This window comes from Apis mellifera, linkage group LG3 (assembly GCF_003254395.2).
Source record: "Apis mellifera strain DH4 linkage group LG3, Amel_HAv3.1, whole genome shotgun sequence".
Lineage (NCBI taxonomy): Eukaryota > Metazoa > Arthropoda > Insecta > Hymenoptera > Apidae > Apis > Apis mellifera.
In genome coordinates, this window is record NC_037640.1 from 2,502,173 (window position 1) to 2,524,349 (window position 22,177).

Consider the following 22,177-nt stretch of genomic DNA (forward strand, 5'->3'; position numbering starts at 1 on the left):
TATCGTTAAAAGCTGTCACTGAGAAAGAGAGGTATCGAAGTAACCCCGTTGCGAGACGATTTGAAACTTGGACAGACGGAAAGTACGGGCAAATTTTCTTTTCCGATATTTTTTTTTTAATTTCCCTTTTTTCGTAGAAAAGAAGAAGAGCGCGAGAAAAGAAAATTTGCTCGAGCTGTCGATAGATGATAAATTAATAAGGTAAACGAGATAAACGATACGAAGAGAAGAAAATGGCGCGGAGTATTGTATAATAAGGGAGGGGGTGGAACATGATAGCTTGCTGTTAGCCCGTCTGGAAAGTTGTTCAAAGTGAGATTCATTGTTTGGGAAAGTTGGAGTTTAACGAACTGGGAAAGTTGAGAAAGAAAATGGGTGAAAATAAAAAAAGAAAAGATCGTCGAATACAGAATCTCTCTAGGCTTGTGTTACGTCTGTGTGTTGGGTGTATTTTGTAGTTTCACGAGGCGCCGCCAAAGCTAGTGGACGCCTTGGCCATCGTGAACTTCTTCGTCACACTCCTTTTCCTCATTGAGTGCATCCTCAAACTCGTCGCCTTCGGATGGAAGGTATAAAAAACAATCCTCTTAATCACTAAAAATCCGCTAACTTCAGTTACACGCAACTATATTTATACATATATTTATGCAATCAGTCAGAAAAAGTATCGTAAATCCGAAAATTTTTAAGATTTGTGTATTCCATCCAAGAGCAATGGAATATTGGTTTTATTGAAATGTTGGATGAAATCGATCCTCCATTTTTTTTTTATAAAACGTTAAGATCGTTTTAATTAATTAAAAAGCAACATCAATTTTTTTATCTGTATTATAAACAAAATATTTGGAATTCTATAGAAGTAAAATGATTTCAAACTTTTAATAATTAGATGAGAAAGATGCCTTCTTCGCAATAATTTATTCTTTAAATCTTTTGAAAACATAAATTGTCTTAATATATTGTCATAATTTTTACAATAGCATTTTACAATCCAGTATATTTTAAATTTTAAGAGATACTCTGCTATCATCCAAACTTTCAATAAAAACAGAATATACTTCCAATAACGCAATTCATCATCACTTAACGTATACGATAACTTTCGTGACTGAATTGTATTCCACGCTATCGTAACTCTTTCTTTCTTTCTTTCTTTCTTTCTTTCTTTCTTTTTTATTTTTCTTCTCTCGTTCGTTCTACTCGATCTAGATCATCCTACGCGTAAGAAAAAAAAAAGATAAAGTTTCGACAACTGGCGAGAGGATTAAAAAAAAAAATCTTCGTCCAAGAAACAAAAAGAAAATTGAACTAGCGCCAGAAAAGAGGGATATGTGATACATAATATACACGCATACACGCCAGAGACGTTCTCAAACTCGCGTCTCTCTATAATCCAATCGAACCATCGACGTAGCCGAGTAAGCATACACGAACTTAAGATCCCCTGTTGTTTGATCTGTTTACGAGTTGCGAGAGCGATCGAAAATCGTGTACCGATTGGAATGAGTTTTAAATAAAATCTCTCTATCTGGTAAAGAAATCTTGCTTATATAAATAATTTGTGTTCGATACAATAGAAAAACGAAAGGAAATACGTACACGGTTCAAATTACAAATCTATTATAATAATATAAATGTTATTCAAGCATTTCAATATTTTTAACTAGTTCTTTAACTTCTTCAAGCTTGATCAATACTTGCCTCGTAACGATAGTTGCTAATATAAGAAGGAAATTTGGTATACGCTTTGAATCGCTCTCGTATTTTAGACTATTTAGACTATTTAAAAGCTAGACGTGGAAGTAAACATAGATAGAAGTTGCTATAGAGTTGAGATTGTTGATGAGTATTCACTCTTGTTTGCATCACGTACATTTGGATATGAAAATGACCTCTTTCCTGGCTCTGGGAAAAGGGTGGAAAAATTGTAGACCGCGTATCTATCTTTCTCTGTCTCTCTTTCTATATTACATATATATAGTTTGCTTGTTATTATATATACATATATATATACCTATTACGGCATGTGTATCCCGTAGTAGATACTAACTTTAGAAAAGAGATCCTGGTCGTATATACTTCAATCGATCATCGATCACCGTGCCGTGCGACTCGGATATCTCGTATAAATCGTGTAAAACACGAAACCCTCTCAGCCTAGTCTCTTCATCTTCCGCACAACACTCTTGTTACGAGGGAGAAGAAATTGGAGAGATATCGGTAGAATTGTTTTATAATTGTTTTCGTAGATTGGAAAGTATTTTAGTTTAAACTATCAAACTTTTTTCGATATTATTATTTTGAGGATCTTGTCGATTTTGATTAATCTTGAAATGTCGAATTGTTAACGTCGTTTGTCAGAGATGTCTAAAATAAAAGTTGAACGTAGAGAAATGTAGGTTATTTATATCAGATTCTGCTAAGCAATTGAAAAGTATTCTGGTTTCATCTTCAATTTTTTGGCTTCTGATCTCTAGAATCTATCTTGCAAATGTATGTTACAAATATATTAAGATAAGATTGTATCTCTAAGATTCGAGGTTTGGATTAATCTTTTAAATAATTTATTTCAAATTGAAATTTGATCAAAATTGAATATAATATTATTAATCTATGAATTTAGATTTAGATTAGATTTCCTCATTCATTCAATTGTTAGAGAGATGTATCTAATTAACCAAAACTTAATTTAAATTTAATCCAAATATATTGTACGAGATAAAAAAAAATACATTTGCATATATCTCAAAAATTAACAATAAAGTGTTAATCATCCGCATACAAAAAAAAAGAAATTATTCAAATAATAACCTTGAAGATATCTCAAAGATATCGAAATCGATGGGATGGCCCTTAAATGATTAACCTTTCTTCTATTATTTCATCTATTATATACACTAGAATATAGAATATTATTATTTTATACGTGACAGTTATCAAACATTACAATTTTCTTTATGAACGAAGAGATATGGTCTTTTTTGTACTAAAAAAAAAAAAAAAAAAAGAAAGCACGGCTCTTCTTCGCATTTAGCTTTTTTTTTTTAACCGACGTTCAAAGTTCGGTGAAGGGGTGCGTATTGGCACACACGTATACAAATATACACACACAATTCACATAACACAAACTCAAGGAAAGATCGGAACCTGCGAAAGCTGGGCCGAGCTTCCCTCTTTTTCTCTTAGCTACCATTCAATACACACATACACAGACACACACACACACCTTTTAACTGCTTCAAAGTTTCCTCGAACCCTTTTGAATAACAAATCAAACAAGAGAAACGAATAAGAATCGAGTCAGTTTCGAAGAAGCTTTCGAAGACAGTTGTGTAGGCAAGCCTGACAGCGCGATGGATATCTAATACTTTTTTCTTTTCCTCCGGTGAGCAGAATTTCTTCAAGGACGCCTGGAACACGTTCGACTTCATCACGGTGATCGGCAGCATCGTGGACGCCCTCGTGATCGAGTTCGGGGTACGTAGAGCTTCGACAAAAAAGAGATATCGCCTTCGTTACAAAACTGCTGACGAGTAAATGTTCCGAGTGAAAAGTAGTAATTCTATTTCTTTTTCTTTTTTTTTTCCTACCCCTAAGAAAAGAGAAAGTAGAATATTCTTCCAGAAGTTTTTTTTAATTTTTAATCGACGAGAAAACCACCCACGATGAGAACACCTTTCTTTCTCTCTCTCTCTCTCTCTCTCTCTCTCTGATTACACCCCACTTATTATTATTAACTGTGTCGATAACCCAATGTTTGCTTGACTTGTACATTATTATCGAGTGTTGTCTTTCCTTTAACCCTTTTGCTGCTTATTTAGTTTCAGCAGAGATATGTACAGATATATAACACGCATAGCAGGTAATATTTCGACGATATTATTCGATATCCCTTTACAATATCATGTATTATTTTGCGTAGCTTATATGCTGCATTCATACGCTACACACCCCACACTGTACATTATCACATTATCTGCATATAGCGTATACAGTCTCACCACGATATATATATATATATAATACACATTGAGATCTAGAATAATCTCTCGAAGGGAAAATGTAAGAGAGGGAGAAAAAAATATTGATTTCGATCAATGGAGAAGTAATATTCGTCTATTTTGTTATTTTTCGAGTAAAAAAAATATCCAATTCAAGTATATATTTAATAAAGAGATTAGACTAGCATCGTATTGTCTTTTTCCAACGTTACACTTCGACGTTTCCCTTCGAGTGATCTCTATCTATTCCGTATATAGTAAAAGCGAACATTTTTCTTCGAACTCAACTGAACATAAATACAGCACTACCCATCAACTATTTCTTTACTCCTCTCAGTAGTAGAAGTATTAAAGAACCCGAAGTAAACGTCGTGCTATATAACTCCACACGCCGTAATTATTACAATCCAGTAAAAAAAAAAAGGAAAAAAATCGACAGATATAAATATATATTATATATACACACACAGACATTATAGTTAAGCGTCGATGCCCCACATCAAGTCGAGTCGAAATCTCCTTTTTTAAATGCTTGCACTCTCCCAGTAGGTTTGCTGAATCGACCGAGATTAAACGCGATCTTATTGGCTAACTTACTTTTTAGATAAAGGTAAGCCGAGCCAAAACCAATCTTTTTCCAACGCGTAAATATATATATATATTATATATTTTATATATATATATATATGACAAGTTGTTTAAATCTCAGTCTCAGCCGCCGCCTCAGAATTACTAAGCTTCGTTTATTATATGTAAATCTCCGCTAGTTTTGTACTATTATTCGCATATATAATGAGATCAGTGTGTGCCAATCATCGGCCCCAATAATTTTGCAATATCGTGTATTTTTGTACTATAGGAGCGGTTTTCGAGTATGCCCAGTGGCGGCCAGCTAGGCGAAAAAAAGGTATAAAGTTTCGTCACATTAACACCCGCAGACCCGTAAGTTGTCCGTGTAATTTTAAAATTTGATATTATTAACAGGGGAGGAATAAGATATTATACACAACGACGAGAATAATGATCTTTCGTCATCGTTATCCCAACGAAAGTGCAATTGCAATTATTTGCTCGTTCGTTGCATTATTTGCTTGCAAATAAAAAAAAAAAAAAAATATCCCCTCGACATTCTATCGCGCTTATATACGACACGATATATACATCTTACTTACTTACTTGAGCGTTACACAAAGCAGGCACACGAATATGGCATATGGATGCGGTATTAACGCGCGATCAAAATTTCTGCAGCCATCGCATCTACAGAGGCTTCGCTCACAGCAAAATGGGTTTAACGAACGACTACAATAATAGGACGAAATGATGAAAAATTTGATGTGTTTCAATATGTTTCGCGTAATTAAAAGAAAGAATTTGTTTATAAGTATTGAAATATTTAAGAAGCAAGACTAATAACAAAATTGCATTTTTTATTTTTTAGTTATTGATATTATCAATACACAAATATATTATTAAAGAATATTAATTCATTGGTGTGCACATGTGTAATTTTTAAATTCAAGAATATCTATCTTAAATCACGAATAAAATCTTTCCATTTTTTCGTGTAAACAATATAAATATTGTCGAAACATGTGTAGGAAATAGAGGGAACTATGCTATCGAAGCCTTTTTTCGTTTCATTCCGATATCTCTATCCGTTGCTGAGATATAAAGACTTAAAGTGTATTGCTTAAAACGATTATTACTGTGTATTACTGGATGGTGCTGCGACCTATATTTTTTTCCTGGAAACACACGCACGCTTTTCCAGGCTGGTCAGGTGCGAGCGAGAGATCCGAGTAAACGAAACAAGGACGGAAATAGAAAAAGATTAAAAATTACTCTTCGCTTTACACGACGATATCTCGGGAACCGGAAGTGGTATCGGGATAAATGAAAAGGCATTTTAAAGAGGAAGATTCCCCGCTTCCGACGAGCTTTCGTTCATCGATTAAAAATTATTAGTTTCAAAGTTATGACGATTTAAAGTTTTCGTAATTTTAATCGAGTTTGAGAAACGTTTTAACCATTTTATTTTCTCGTGTTTTAGCTTGGGGAGGATCGCTTCTTAAGTATTCCACGTATAATAATACATTATTGTTCTTTTAATTACGCAAAATATTCAAATATATCGAATTCTATCGTTCTGTTTTGACACTGTAAATTAAATACACATCACGTGTAATTTTAACCTTAAACGATTTACGATTTGATATTATTATATTATATTTGTATTTCGATACACGCAACGTTCTCCTTAGCTTCGTTCGTGTATCGAAACGAATGTCAAAGAGTGGTTCTCGAATTCAGTTCGGTTCGAGCCATGCTAACGACAACGTGACGTTACACGCACGAAGCCTTGCTCGTAATAGGGATAAGGAACCGGCATTTTTGGGGATTAAGTGCAATTTCCTCTGCCCCCTGCAGGAGAACTTTATCAACGTCGGCTTCCTGAGGCTGTTTCGCGCGGCCAGGCTGATCAAACTACTCAGGCAGGGTTACACGATACGAATTTTGCTCTGGACCTTTGTACAATCTTTCAAAGTAAGTCAATATATATAATATATATAATTGAAGTTATTAACAATTTTTAATATTCCTATCAAGTGATTTAAGACTCTTTTAAATGAAAATTGTATTTATTGCGTTTGAAAACAAGAAATACAAAAAAAAAAAGAAACAAATTTTTGTTTCTGTTCTTAGTTTATGACTAATTCGTTTCAAAAAGTATAATAAATTAAGGTTTATTCTTTCTTCTCCCGATTTCACATGTCTATATATATATTGTATCTTAAAAACTTTCTTCTAAATGATTCGATTTACCATAAGAAATTATTTATAGGTTTAAAATATAGGTTAAAAATATTAATTTTTCGATCTACGTTTATTAAAACTTTTCCTCTTTATTCGATAAATACTATCTTATACCATCCTGTTTAAAAAATTGAAATCTTTTAACCAATACAATCTTTTCCATTCCAGGCTCTGCCTTACGTTTGTCTCCTCATAGCGATGTTGTTTTTCATCTACGCGATCATCGGTATGCAGGTACGTATCTTTCCATCGGAGAAATTCCTGTATATTTCGTTTTCGAGGAATTATTTCCACAATTTCTTAACATCATACGGATACGTATAAATTTCGATAAAAAGAAAAAAAAAAGGGAAAACGAATATCGAAAAAATAGTCTCCAATGATGAAATTGGAGGCTGTGGGAAAAGGGTTAGTGATATTGTTTACAGGAACAGAATGATAAACGATAACTATAAAATGGGTCCATTAGTCACCATGAAATTCCGTTGTCAGGTCTTTGGAAATATATCGAACGATCCAGGAACAGCGATCGATGATCACAACAACTTTCAGTCCTTCTTCGCTGGTCTTATGTTGCTTTTTCGGTGAGTCGAGCAGCTAAACGGACCAAGCTACAAGTTGGGTTAAAAAATTGAACTTTTCGTCGATCGAGAAAGCTACCGATCTTTTCTTTTCTTTAAATCTCAATCCTTTTTTCTTGTTAATGTAACAATGGATTAAAGTTTGTTTTTGTCATAAATGATACGTAACTTTGAAGGATCTTCAGAATGAATATGCTAAACTGCAAATTTTTAATTTATAGGCAATCATTCAAATAATTTAAAATACATAAATTATGTATTTTGTATTCGAAACATATAATTTTATCATAAAAATGAAGGCAAGATCGTCTGACAGAAATCATGTTAAAATTGATATGTATGCAAATATGCATCGAATTAAAGATCCTTCGACTTTGTACCATCCATGACAATCAACTAGCATCGATCATAAATAAGAAAAACAATTGAGATGACAAAATCTATATATATTATATTTTCGAAAAGATTGCATAAAAAAAAAAGAATATAAAACAAACGCGTGTCAAAATGATCGGTAGCGATTATTATGGTAGACTATATTGGGCTGTTGGCATGAGGTTTAATAAAAGTAAGCTGCTCGACGTGTCAATATCTCTGTTGTAATCAAACCCTGCAATTAGACCTCCCTTAGACAGTTGTTCCATAGAGATGCTTGCCCTAGATTTAATCAAGTTGGTTACCTTGTAAATGGTTCTCTTGAGAGAGAGAATGGAAGATTCCATAAACGTTATGTCACAAATATTATTATAAAGACATTCGATACAAATTTTAAACTTTATATAGATTATTAATGACTAATGCTCCTCTCTTAAAAACTTGCCTTTAATAAAAATAATAAATCGATAATCGTGTAAACTTTCTCCAAGACAAGATCTTTTAATTCTCTCTCAATTGAGAAGTCCATTTGTATCGAGATACAAAGGAGAGACTGTAAACTAGATCTGTGATCAATGTGGTGGATGCGTATTATTAGAGAGTAGATCGATACAACACAATCACCATATACTATATATATTTATATACTCAGTTCACTTTTTCAACTTTTTCGTCGCGTGAAATCGTGGTAGATTTCATATCAAGTTAAAAATACATTTTTAAAAAATATTAAAATTGAAAATTAAAGTCGAAAGGGAGACGTTTGCTAATGCCGTTGCTCGCCCTTTGGCCATTTTTCTTTCTGTCGGTCTCAGGTATTCGGTAACATCGCGCTGGATGCTGATACCTCTATTACTAAGCACAACAATTTCCAAAGCTTCATTCAAGGTCTGATGTTGCTTTTTCGGTAAGTAAACAAACACTTAACGCCAAAGAAAACTTAGCTGCGATTTTTTAATAAAGAAAAATAAGAAAAGAAAGAAAGAAAAGGAGAACGGCTGTTTTTAATTTCTCTTATTATTATCTCTTCTCTTCTCCGTTTATTTCGACCTTTTTTCTCGGTGTTTTCTTCTTCCTTTCTCTATCTTTGTTTCCTTTTGCGAAAAGAGCACCGCGCTGCTGCAAAGCAACGCACGCATATCAAACACTCGGAGGAATTTTTAGTTCTCGAGGAACTTAATTCTCGATGATGGGCGAGAATAAAGAAAGAAAGAAAGACGGATGCTCGAGGTGATTATATCGTTGTTCAATTTGGGAGATTTTGTCGAATTTTTAATTGATACACTAACATATGTAATGAACTAATAATAATAAACAGTTCAAAAACTGACACAGTAGCATTCGAGTAGAGAATTGAGTTACTGAAATCGATACTATTTGCTTTCGATGTTGCATTTAATAAATCATTTGAAAAAGTTCCAAGTTCCATGCATGAATTATTACGCTCTCAAGTATTATACAGTTCTACTTGATATCCCCTTGTGTTCAATTATTGAAACAGTTTTATATAATCTCACGTTCGGATTAACATTAATCGTTCGTAGTTGATATATATATATATATATTTGATGAACTAAAAATATTTTAGAAAAGTTCCCATTAACGTATTTACATATTTTGCTTCGAGTTGAGTTATTCGCATGCATCTTGAAAAATTGAAATCGACGATTCTTGACATTTTCATTTTTCTCTTTCCTCGATCTCTTACAGATTCTGTTTCATATTATATATTAAGAATTATGTAATAATAACGATTATAAAAAAATACAGTTATAGCTTTTCAAGATTCCACGTAATTTACATCAGATTTCTCCAAAATCTCCTCAAATGTTTAATTTCAAGAATCGTCGAATTGCAAAAGGCTCTGCTTTATTTACAAGTAGCATAGAGTATATTCGATTCGAAAGAAGAAATCGAGATAACGATTGAATTATAATGATTAGGTGTGCGACTGGCGAGGCATGGCCGAACATAATGCTGTCCTGCGTGAAGGGTCGTCCTTGCGACGCGAAAGCCGGTAAACAAGAAGGTGGCTGCGGCTCGAACATAGCGTACGCCTATTTCGTCTCGTTCATCTTCTTCTGTTCGTTCCTGATGCTGAATCTGTTCGTCGCCGTCATCATGGACAATTTCGATTACCTGACGAGGGACTCGTCCATACTTGGCGCCCACCACTTGGACGAGTTCGTCCGCATATGGGCCGAATACGACCCGAACGCGACCGGCAAGATCCATTACACGGAGATGTACGACATGCTGAAGAACATGGATCCGCCGTTGGGGTTTGGAAACAAATGTCCGAACAGGCTTGCCTACAAGAAGCTCATCAGGATGAACATGCCGGTGGACGTCGACCTGAAGGTGAACTTCACCACCACTCTGTTCGCCCTGATCCGCGAGAATCTCAATATAAAAGTGAGAAGAGGTGGGTAACGCGTGTATAAATATTCTGTTCAGAATCAGTTTTTAATGATTATTGGGACAGGAGAGTTGTTTTCGAGTGAACAAACGATCGAAATTCAGTTTATATATATTCACAATTTATTGGATGATTTCCAGCCTCCGAGAGAAACCAAGCGAACGAGGAGCTGAGAGATACGATCAGAAGTATTTGGCCTCTGCAGGCGAAAAAGATGTTGGACCTTTTGATACCTAGGAACGAAGGTTGTGTAAAAATTGTGTAAAATTTCGATTCAATCTAATATATGTACTCACAAACGTCTGTTTATCTTATTCCAGAAATAGGCAGAGGTAAGATGACCGTTGGTAAGATATACGTCTGCCTTCTGATACTCGAAAGTTGGAGGACGACTAGGTTTGGTCAGATAGAATCAGCCGGACAGGTGAGTTTTTCGTTAATCACGGTTGAAAAGTACAAAAATAAAAATGGAAGACCCTAGTGATATTTTTCTATTCAAAAACAAAGGAACCTCGGTGATGCACTCTTACTCGATTCGTTTCATGATTAATTGATGACTACTAAAGATTCGATGTATAAAATAATATATTATAACGAAGAGACGAAACTCCAGTGAGAATGCATCCACGGAGGATTGAGTTCGAATGGATGTTTGTCATTGGCTTCTTCGTGGTAGGATTTCACGTGGACGGTGTGAAATATCACGTCTCGAATAGAGAATTTCCAATGATTCCATGTAGCTTCTTGATTACCCACGAAAGCTTAGTATCCAAATAATTTTTGAAAATTTATGTAAAATATAATATAATGAGAATGTTAAAAATTACATATATATATATATGTATTTGGGAGTGATTCTAAGCTTTCTTCCCGTGTCCCCGATATTCTGACGCTATATTAATGTGTGCTCAGTAGTGGCGAGAATTTTCAAACATTCATATGTATTTGAACGAGTAAAGAAAAATTCAAGACTTTTTTCAAGCTGCATTCCTTATCCCCGTGTGCCATAAATAATTAAATTTTGATTGATAATTGATGGAAATTTCAGTGAATATAGAAATATTTTCTAATGTATTAAATAAAGATCAAGATCATTTTGATTACAAACTTAAAAGTTAATAAATAAAACAATCTCTAAAAGATTGAATTATATTTTATAGAAATATATTTACTGATACAAGTAAAGTATATTTAGTTATATTTTTAATTATAATCTTTTTTAAATAATATAAGTGAAATCATGTTGAAAAATTTAAGAGTTAATAATTTAATTTGCAATTAAACAATTTTTCATCTCAAGAAAATATCGAATGATTATCACACTGGGATAAGGAATCAGCCTTAACTTATTGTTAGTTAAATATTATACGAACAAGGAAGACGTCGTTCAATTTCTGTCTGTTGAATTAGCCGATTCAATATGTTGTAGAAGCAGTTCGATGTCACCCTTCCTGTGAACGTCACGAATTCAAATTTTGTGCAAATGATTTAACTAGTAGATTGTCCATAATCGATACATCAATCGCTAATTATATTCGTATTCAATTTAAAAAGAATTGATATTTTTATAATTTTCAATTTATCATTTCGATCGAAAGCCACAAGCGATATAACGATGTATCGACGATGAATACAGACCACACATAGAAATTTAGGAAAAAATATAAGTTTTTTTGAATGAGTTTACGATTAGTTTATTTTTAGATAAGAATATGTGTGTTGAATTTTATATAAATGTTCCATTTAAAAAAAAAATAATAATCATAGAAAGTGAGTACTGACAACGAGGTTTGAACCTTCGAATATTATTGATTAAATAGAGGTTATGTTGTTCTTATTAATTATTATTCTTATTATTATTATTATTATTATTAATGTTATGATTATAATTATTATTATTATTATTATTGTGACATTAGTGTAGGAGTAATTTAAAATTTGAAATTTTAATCACATATTGTTATTACGTTTATTATATAACTTTATTATAATTATATACCCAGACAAGAGGATGTTCACGCAGCTCTCAAAATCATCTCTTTGTGTCTTTTCTCTTTGTTTTACAGAACGATAACGATCTTATCGATAACGATAATGCTGGGCAAAGTCCTGCAGCCCAGGCGGTAGTACTTTATACTTTTTCTCTTACTTATTATTATTATTATTATTATTATTATCATCATCTTTAATACGGTCTTTTCGTTTCATTTCTCCTTCGTATCCATTTTTTACGTTTCATTTCAATATATATTCGTTCACCATTCTTCCACCACCATTCACTGCAAAGTCGATGATTCGATCAATCTTCCGAACAAGAAAGAAAAATTGTATTCCCAATAATTTTCTAACGATAACAGTAAAATTTTCTGTGTTAATTTTTTGACAAATTCGATCAGTGTTATTAACGATCGATAAAATTATGCATAACTGATTATGATAACGATAAAATGTAAAAAATATCTTAGACAGCACTTTGCAGCGAATGATTTACGTTTCGTGTATATATAAATAACATTTACGTTCGTTGTATACTTTATATCCATCAAATCAGGCAGAGACACAATAGCCTATCAGTGTACATACATAAATAAATAAGTAATATATGTATAGTTGGTATAATTATTATTATTATTATCATCATCGTCATTATTATTATTATTATTTTCTTTTTATTTAGAAAAAAAATTGGCAGTTGTATCTCTGTACGTTTTTTCAAATCTTGTACGTTTCTTTCTTTGCATCGACACGGGATACAGATACACGCACACACTCTCATACCACGCACCCTAATTTTCAACCACACATCTGTACATTTGTACTTGTTTTCGATTACTTTTTCCTTTCTCACATCACCAGTAGATTTTTAACTTCTTTCCTTTTTAACTTTTTCTAACTGTCACTGAATCCACTGTATAATCGATATAATCGATAACGCAACAGCTGATTGATGGACAAAATTATTGGAAATTTTTCTCAAGCCTCTGGAAACAAATTTTGACGTGAGAAAAAAAGAAAAACAAAAATTATTCCATAAACGAGGGAGAATCAACCGCGGTTGCGTTGCGACATAAAAAAAAAAAATCACACACGCGAACTTTTTTCTTCTCTTTCTTATTAGGCACTTGATAATAATTAGTTGGAAGTAATTATTAGAGCATCTGTTGAATTTCACACTATATACTACTTAGAAACTATATCTTAGAAAACTTTTAGAAAACTTTTTCCTCTAAAAGAATCTCCTTTCTTAATGGCACGTTTCCTCTTCAAATAATAAGCAACTAGTCTTAGGATTAATTATTTGAATCTAGTTAAAAAGAAAACACGTTTCAATTTTATGCATTGTAAGTAATAATAAAGAAAATTGTATTTTACATTTAAGAGAGGTATTTTTACATAAAAATTAGGAAAGAAAAGTTGCTGTTACGATGCGTAAAATTCTAACGTTTCAAGTTTTTTTAGTGGTGGTGCGTGTCGATGTCACGTGGGTGATCGTTCGCACGTGTTCCCACGTGAATATCGGCTCTTTGCCCCGAGAACACGATATAGCTGTGTGTAAGTAAATTACCCAGTACGTCGAACCTCCTGTTAGAATGAATACAATATACCGAATATATATATATAATATGTACATATATGTACACATACATATATATATATCTGAATCCTCGAACATAGCTCGCCTTTTGCCTCGAGTATCATTCCATTATAATTAGGTCGCATTAGTCACCAATTAATCATAGTTAGAATTAATCTCTTATATAGGCGATTAGTTTAGTCCCAAATATATATTTTGATCGTTAGTATAGATCCAAACGTAATAATCGATTACATATTAGAAATTATTATTCTTTTTTTTCTTTTCTTTTCTTTTTCGTACACTTACTCTGTGGCAAGTGTTTGTAAATTTCTTTTCTCACCTTTATCTCTTCCTCCCATGTATAGTGGCTCTTTTTTTGGTACGATGGTAGAGAAATCGAGGAACTCACTTTCGAGAACAGATATATTTCATAATGCAGTAAGTTCCTCGAGTTAGATTTATTAGCATCCTACAGTTAGATGCATCGCAGTAATTTGTGGACGAAAAAAGGTAGAATGTTTCTTTGTGTTCTTTTTTTTTTTTTTTGGCAACACTGCAGCGATTAGTTCGATTGTGTTATTTGTTATCTGTAGCTGATAAGATGTCACAAATGTCTTTTGCAAATCGTTGAGATGACAATTTTTCATTCATTCTTTCTAAAACAAATTGATAATTTTTAATGTTTAAATTAAGTAATGAAAGAACAGTTTTTTCGATCACTCAACAGATCAAAATATGTATTAAAATTATTTCTTCTACCTGAATTATAATTAATACGATCATAAAATTATAATATTAGATATGTAATCCAATGGGAAAAAATTGCTGCAGTGTTTCCAATATAGAAAGATTAAAAACACTAAGATTTTTGTCCATACCCATCTGTCTCTCTCTCTCTTTCTCTCTCTATTTCTCTTTCTGACAACCAGCAGCGTAGAATATAAATTAGAAAATCTATTATATTGATTATCGTAGAAATCGTTGCCTTGCTAGTACTCTTCCACAATGGCTTATTTTCAATACAATATACTAACAAGAATATACAAAGAGTTTTACACGAGGATTACTAATCGACACGCAGACAACAACACGACAATTACTACCGACACTATTTTTAAGTAGACAAATTATTCTTAAGTCTTTCAACGAAAGATTCGGTGACGGCCTTTTCTTTTTTTTGTCGAAACGAACGATGCTGTGAACAACCAAATGTTTATCATCGATCGAACGACGAGCATTCGCCAGATTATACGATGGCAAATGTCGTCTGTTGTCGATCGAAAGAAAAGAGCGCTTCCTCGACGAAGGAAGCTTTCCTCCATATTTAAAGTATCTATTTCAAGTAGACAAGTATATATTTTTCGATATTTATTTAGAATAGTGGTGCCATCTCGTGTTTGATAATTTAAATTTCTATGATTACGAATAATTTTCAAGAGAATCAAGAAAAAGATTTTGAATTTCCTCTTTATTATTTTTGTAATTTGAAACTTTCCAAAATTGTGTGTAAATATATTAGATTGTTGCAAATGATAGGAATTTAAATAAAAATAAAAACTTTTGATATTATATTTCATGTGTAACAACAATTTACAAAATTATCGAGACGATATGAATTTATTTTTATTTTTTAATGATTATTAATTAAGAATTTAAGGATGGCGCCCCCTTATATTCTAAATAAATACCCTCTGGAACTTTGTTGTAACGTATTGAGAATTAATTAATAAATAATCGTATTTAATCGAGATTAATTGTGAGTAGATAAAAACAGTAGCGAAATGTGCCGTACTTAGGCATGTAGTCGACAACTCGAGTACAGTACTATTACACCATTTATATGTGTTTATATATATATACGATTAATCGAATGATTAGTTAGATAAAAAAAAAAAAAAAAAAAAACGTCACGTTTGTTCGCTGTGATTTGGCTTGTGTACAGTCTTTGTCTCCACCATTTGTTCGCATATGTATATGTAACTCTTAGTAAGTAAATCTTTTAGAAAAAAAAAATATTTGCAAATCGTCCACGTTCCAATTTATTAATAACAAACGATATTTAATATATTTTTGTTTTTTAATTTAAATAAAGATGATACGATGATTATTGTTTATATCAATATTATAAAAAAACGTTGACGATTTGTTGATACGTTGTGTTGCATGCTTACTTATAATATTTTTGCATTTCTACAGTGTATACAAGTAAACGTGACGATTAATCAGGCGTCTTTTATTTTTGTACATTTTGGTACTTCTTTATATGGCTCTTCTTTATAAACACTTTACAAAAATAAGATAATTAATTTACATTACGTAAGAATATAATATAGCTTTTTTTCGAAACATATACAGGCTTTGTCAAAGTGATCCACAGGCACATGATTACAATTTGCTATATATATATATATATATATATTATATAAACCACTTTTACTACAATTTTTTCGATTCTTTGTTCTTGCACACGCATTTTTCAAAAAAAAAAAAAAAAAAGAAAAAATTTTCTCTAATAATATCTCTCAAAGAAATATTTTTCTATAAACACTCGAGTGCATTACGTCACATGATTATCACTCTTTCCAGCCAATTCTAGCATGGCTTCTCTGTTTCTCTCTGTCTCTCTCTTTTTTTTTCTTTTTTTTTTCTTTGAACAAAATTTCTCTCTCGCCGTTTTTTCTCTCGCTATGAACACAAACAACTCGTGCTCTTACTTTTTATAATCATTCTTTTCCCTTCTAACTCGAAAGAGAAGCACGCAAGAGAAAGAAGGTAAATCGGAAGGAGAACGAAAGAAAGCCTGTATGTGCCTGTACATACCTGTAACTGATAATAATATTTGGAAACGAGAGATAAAGAAAGAAAAAAAATAAATAAGTACATTCGTAAAAAAAAAAACAAACAAACAAAAAGAAAGAAAGAAAGAAATAGCTCTGATAGTCGGTGTGGTTTCGCACGTTCGACTTTAGCAAGCCTTCCTCAACTGCATACTGGACGTGACGGCGGTAAATCATACCGGAAATAATCACGGGGCCGGAAGTAGGGCGAACAGCCTCGAACACGTGGTACGGCCAACGCCTGAAACGAAGCTCGATCAGCACAAGGAGCACAGGGAGGAAGACGACGAGCATAGACGTCAACGTAGCATCAGGTACTCCGTTTCCGTTTTATATACATAATATACATATATAATAATGCGTTTCAAAAATGTATATTGCAAAGAGAAATTTATCTCTTGATGATATTTATAGATAGTTTTGCATTCGAATACAAGAAAGTGATTAAAATAAGGAAATATTAAATTTTCAATTCACCAAAATTATATATAAGTATGGAAAAGATAATAGCAAGTTATGGATTAAGTAAATATAAAGAAACTAGAATAAGAAATACAATGTGTGATAGAAAATAACAGCAGTTTTCAAATTGAAAGATAATCAAGATATTGAATATATAATAAGAGAGTTGATATATTTTTGAAACGTATTTTAACTATCTATATTTACATTTTGTATATAACCACCTCTCTTCTTTCCTTTTTTTCTTGGATTTTTTGCAGAAATAAAAAGGTGAACTGGAAGATGTCCCACCAGTACGATATACTAGGCAGCAGCGGAGAGAGTAGCCAGGGAGGGGGTGGGTCTGGGGTTGTACCCGTAGTTAATGATGAGGATCGCGCCCCCGAGCTAGAGCCATTGCTGGCTGAGGTGCCCTCCCAGCAGGATCAAAACTACTACTACCACCATCACCATCACGACCAATACTACGATACCGACAATGATCTATACTATGACCATCACCACCACCACCACCACCATCACCATCACCATCATCATCATGCTCACCGACCACCCTCGTACTATCAACACCAGAATACCTACGCACCTCGCTCCTCGATCCGTTACCACAAGGTCTCTCGGCTCGATTCAATTAAAAAAATCCTCCACGATTTTCGAGTTTAAAGTATTTCTTTTTTTTTTTTTTTTTTTTACTTTTCCCTCGATCGGTTGCGATAGAGAAACGAGTATTTTTATTGGTACTTGGATTTTTTATCTTCTCTATTTTGCATATATCGAAGTCGATTTCGACCGAATCCTCGAGTCACGTGTCTAGATCGCGGTAGATCGAGGATAATAAACGCTTCGATCTTCGTGCTATTGCCATATTATTATAGCCGATCGTATAAGAGAAATTATATATATAGATTTTTATGTGTGTGAGTTTCACGCTTTATTAGATACTTAGATTTATATCGATTGTCGTTAGAGCGGGGAGGGGGTGATTAACACGATTTGAAGGATTTATCTTGATGGATTTCGATCTTGATTATAGATTGCAAAGGTTGTTCTTCTGATTGATCTTTAAAATATTTCGATCGTTAGAAAAAGAAATTAAAAAAAATTGGAATGATTGAATCAAAAATATTAATAGTAATCCTTAGATTAAAATTGGGGTGATTTAATAACTTTCTTTTCTGTTGTTATTAATTTTATTTAGTGAATCCATCCGTAAATTCGTAAGTAATGAATTATTTTATACTTCAATATCTCCAATAGTAATGACAACAACAAATTAACAAATTCAAAAAGAAATATCCAGATAGAAACCAAATGAGAAACGATCGATGAATTAAATCTTACTTAAAGATTAAATTAGAATAATGACTTTCACTTGATACTCTATCAAGATTGTCAATCCTGGTTTCCTCAAAATCGTTGATAATTACACTGGTCGAGATATATCATATGTCGCGGAATTAGTTTTTCGGCAACGATGTCTCTCTCTCTCTCTCTCTCTCTCTCTCTCTTTCTGTCTCTCATATTACATATTAGAACGAAGAAGCAACAACAGCACCTTTAGCTTTTAGCTCGACAAGACAAGATAAAAATCCTTGTAAACGGAGTCGAGAAAACACATTTTCTAGATCGGGATAGATGTTAGTCAATTAGAACGTAGATAGATCTCGCGAGCTTAGATTAAGAAAACGCTGTTTTGATTCGCGTTTTGATTCGGGGTTGTACGAATTCTCGGGTTTTCGCGGCGTGCAAATCAAGCAAAGATCAAGATCGATTTACGATCAACAATCCACTGTGTCCGTATATATATATATATATATATATATTTTAGAGATCATACCTGCCATCACGTATCTAGAAATCCCCATTGTATCTATATCTGAAATGCACCCGATATATCCGTGTTAAAATTCTTATATTTTTAACATATATTTTTTTTATTTAATACGATTATTCAAAATGAAACAAAATATCCGAATATTTAAATTATATTTGCAGATTCTCTTGCATTATTTTTTTTGGATACAAAAGAAAGAATTTATTGCGATTTTATATCCATCGACGTGTTTAAATATTCGGTTGATATTCATCGATATATTTAAAAAAAAAAAGAAGAAAAACACGGATGTATCGATCACACGTCCATCCCGACCACTCCTTACGATCTTGAAATAGAGAATCGATCTTGAACGCCGTTAACCTTAGCACAAAAATGTATATAATACGAATGAGAACGGAGCGTGAATTATTATTAGCTGAAGAAAAGAAAAAAAAGAAAATAATAATAACGTGAACGTTTTTTTTTAGAGAAACCCCACCCTTGTCCCTAGCTGCTTTCAGCCTTGAGATTATTATTACACTCGAGAGTAACGAAGCACTCGTGAGTGAGTCGATCATCATCGATTGCCTCGTTCTCCCATGCGTCTCTCGTTCTTTTGTATTATTAATTCCATGTATGACCCGTGTCCCGGTAAGTAAGAAACACACCTCTTCTTGAAAAACGAGTTCCACTAAACTCGTCGACTAGTAGTAGTATTTACACGTATATACATGCACACGCACACACTCTATTTCTCTCACCTGTACATCTCTCCAAAAAAAAAAAACAAAAAAGAGAAAGAAAAAAAAAGAACCGAACTCACACTCAGGCAAGCATGTGCATGCTCGGAAAAAAAAAAAAAAAGAAAGAAAGAAAGAAAAATTCTCTATTTAAATTCTCTTGCATGCTTCTTACACGCGCGTATATATATATATACTACTTTATATGTGCCTGTATATCGACTTCTCTGCTCCTACTCATCGACTGTTCTTCTTCTCATCTCTTCGAAGAGAATTGTCTCTATCTTGATTGATCACAAATGAAAAGAAAAAAAGAAAAAAGAATCGAATTGAGAGGAATTTCCGCGCGAAATTCGCGCGGAAATTCCTCCGAGGCAAAAGGCGTTCTCGAGTCGAGAAAGTTGTTTGTTCGAGGCGCGGATAATTTTTGCATCATTTTCAAATGATGACAAACGAAGGCAAAGAGAACCGGCGACACCCCCATCTCTCCTTAAAAAAAAAAAAAAAAAGAAAAAAGAAAAATCCCTCGACAAAATCCCGGGACACGAGATCCCTAATCGGCGAGTATGTTCGTTTAGATGGAGCTTCAGGACGTCGTGGTTAGCGACTCGCGTGCCGGTAGCCTCGAGAGTCTCACCCACACCGGCAAAAGACTTCATCCACCTGTGCAGCCAGTTAGACACCCATCGCGTTCACCGAGTCTAAGGTGATTGTTAATTAATACACAGGTAACGAGGCTCCAATGCGATTCTTCTTCATTTTCTGTATATCTATGGTATTTGATGGGGAATTTTTTCCTCGAAGAGGAAAGTAATAAAATGATTCTCTTACACCACGAGATCTTCATACACCATGGCGTAAAAAAAAAAAAGGAAATGGTGGATTTTTCAGGAGGCACTCGCCAGGGAGACCTGGATACGATCATCACGGTCATTATTACCACGAAGGACCAGGGTTTAGCGATACGGTTAGCAACGTCGTCGAGATTCAGAGACACACGCATCATCCCCATCCGTCACAGTACAATCATCGGCACAGGATGCGAGGTACAAGACAGCAATGATAATTTCGTCGAAGAAAACACGGTGCAACGATAAGTCCTTTTTACGAAATCCAACCTACGAATCTCTTCCGCGATTTCGCTCGTCTCGTCTTAATTAAGATTAAGATTAAGATTAAGATTCTTTTGAATTGAATATGAACTCGACGAATTGAACGAGAGATTCGTAGTTACGATTTAGAAAAAAAAAAAAAAAAAAAAAGAAAGAAAGAAAGAAAAATATATATATATATATATATATATATGAATGTCGCTATAAATGGTTTTTTACTCGCAAGAGGCAGAAGCTCTGTGTATCACTCGATGTAATATGTTTCTTCGTTTTGTTCTGTTATGCGCCTACAAAGACTATTACGACCACTGCGACTATTACGACGATGGTAATTTCTTTCGCAACTCCGTTTCATTCCCTGTTTCCGAAGCAATTTTTTATTATCATCATCATGATCATTCGATATTATTATTACCATCTATCGTTATTATTATTATTATTATTATTATTGCAAATTCAATTGTCGTTTCTTTTTCTTTTTTTTTTTTTGGCTTTCACATTTTCTCCATTCACCGACACGAACAAACAGATACACAGATATACACAAATTGACACGAGAAAAAAAAACAGACACTAGATCATCTTCTCATTCATAGGATTGACAGAATGTTTTTTTTTTAGTTTTAATAAGCAAAGGAAACTTTCTCGATTTTTCTTTCGTTTTATTATTTCCTTCCTCACGGATAGATCATTTCATATATTACATATCTTCCCGCGATCTTTCTGATTTGCTCATTTGGACATTGCACGAGATATATAGTTATACACAGGCTTTCGATATCAAGCACTCTTGCACACTGGATACGAGCACCATGTCCTACACGTAGAGGGTGAAGTTAGCATCCAAGTTTTGGTATTACGATTAGAGAAATTCACTGGTTGTATTGTTTATCGGATCGAGTAATGAGTCTGTAAGTAATTTTTACAGAGTTAGAATCACTGCCTTGATAGATACAGTTATCAGTGTATCTTTTACTTTCTTACATTTTAAAATGTTTGAATCTTGCTGGCTTTTTATATTAAAAATTGGAAACAAAGCATAATTATTCTAATTTTTATTAAATAAATGGACTTATTACTCGATAAGTCTGCACGAAGCAGTCCCTAGAATCCTTAATGTATAGATAGAGAAATTAGCATGCGGCATGTTGGTCGATGCAGTCAGATTAGAAAATCAGAATTGTCGAATCCCTGTTACTTTGCAAAAAAATTGAAGAGTTCTTTCAAAGAACATAGCCAAACTTCCAAAAAAAAAATATTACCTCATCTTTTAATCATATCTTATCAAAACTTAAGTTTTCAAAATGCTGTAAGTGCCAATTTCTTTCTTAGAATAGCTTCTGATCAAAAAGTATACTCGTTAAAATTCTTCTTTACATTCAAATAGAATCCATCATCTTATTTTACAAACATTTCTTCCAAACAATTATCCAATGTGTC

General features: G+C 33.2%; 1 protein-coding gene across 34 annotated transcripts in view; it reads left to right on the plus strand.

Annotated features, from left to right (window-relative positions):
- Cac (cacophony) overlaps positions 1-22,177 on the plus strand; it is a 138,178-nt gene that overhangs the window by 113,380 nt on the left and 2,621 nt on the right. For 8 of the 34 annotated variants that reach the window (XM_026439311.1, XM_026439312.1, XM_006557941.3 and 5 more), the window contains 14 exons: positions 3,394-3,477; positions 4,861-4,908; positions 6,432-6,548; positions 6,987-7,052; positions 8,590-8,681; positions 9,718-10,199; positions 10,334-10,438; positions 10,514-10,617; positions 12,260-12,316; positions 16,740-16,921; positions 17,330-17,681; positions 20,204-20,331; positions 20,517-20,671; positions 21,033-21,065. In XM_026439311.1, coding sequence (XP_026295096.1) covers positions 3,394-3,477; positions 4,861-4,908; positions 6,432-6,548; positions 6,987-7,052; positions 8,590-8,681; positions 9,718-10,199; positions 10,334-10,438; positions 10,514-10,617; positions 12,260-12,316; positions 16,740-16,921; positions 17,330-17,681; positions 20,204-20,331; positions 20,517-20,671; positions 21,033-21,065 — 2,005 coding nt within the window. 34 annotated transcript variants of the gene reach the window in all.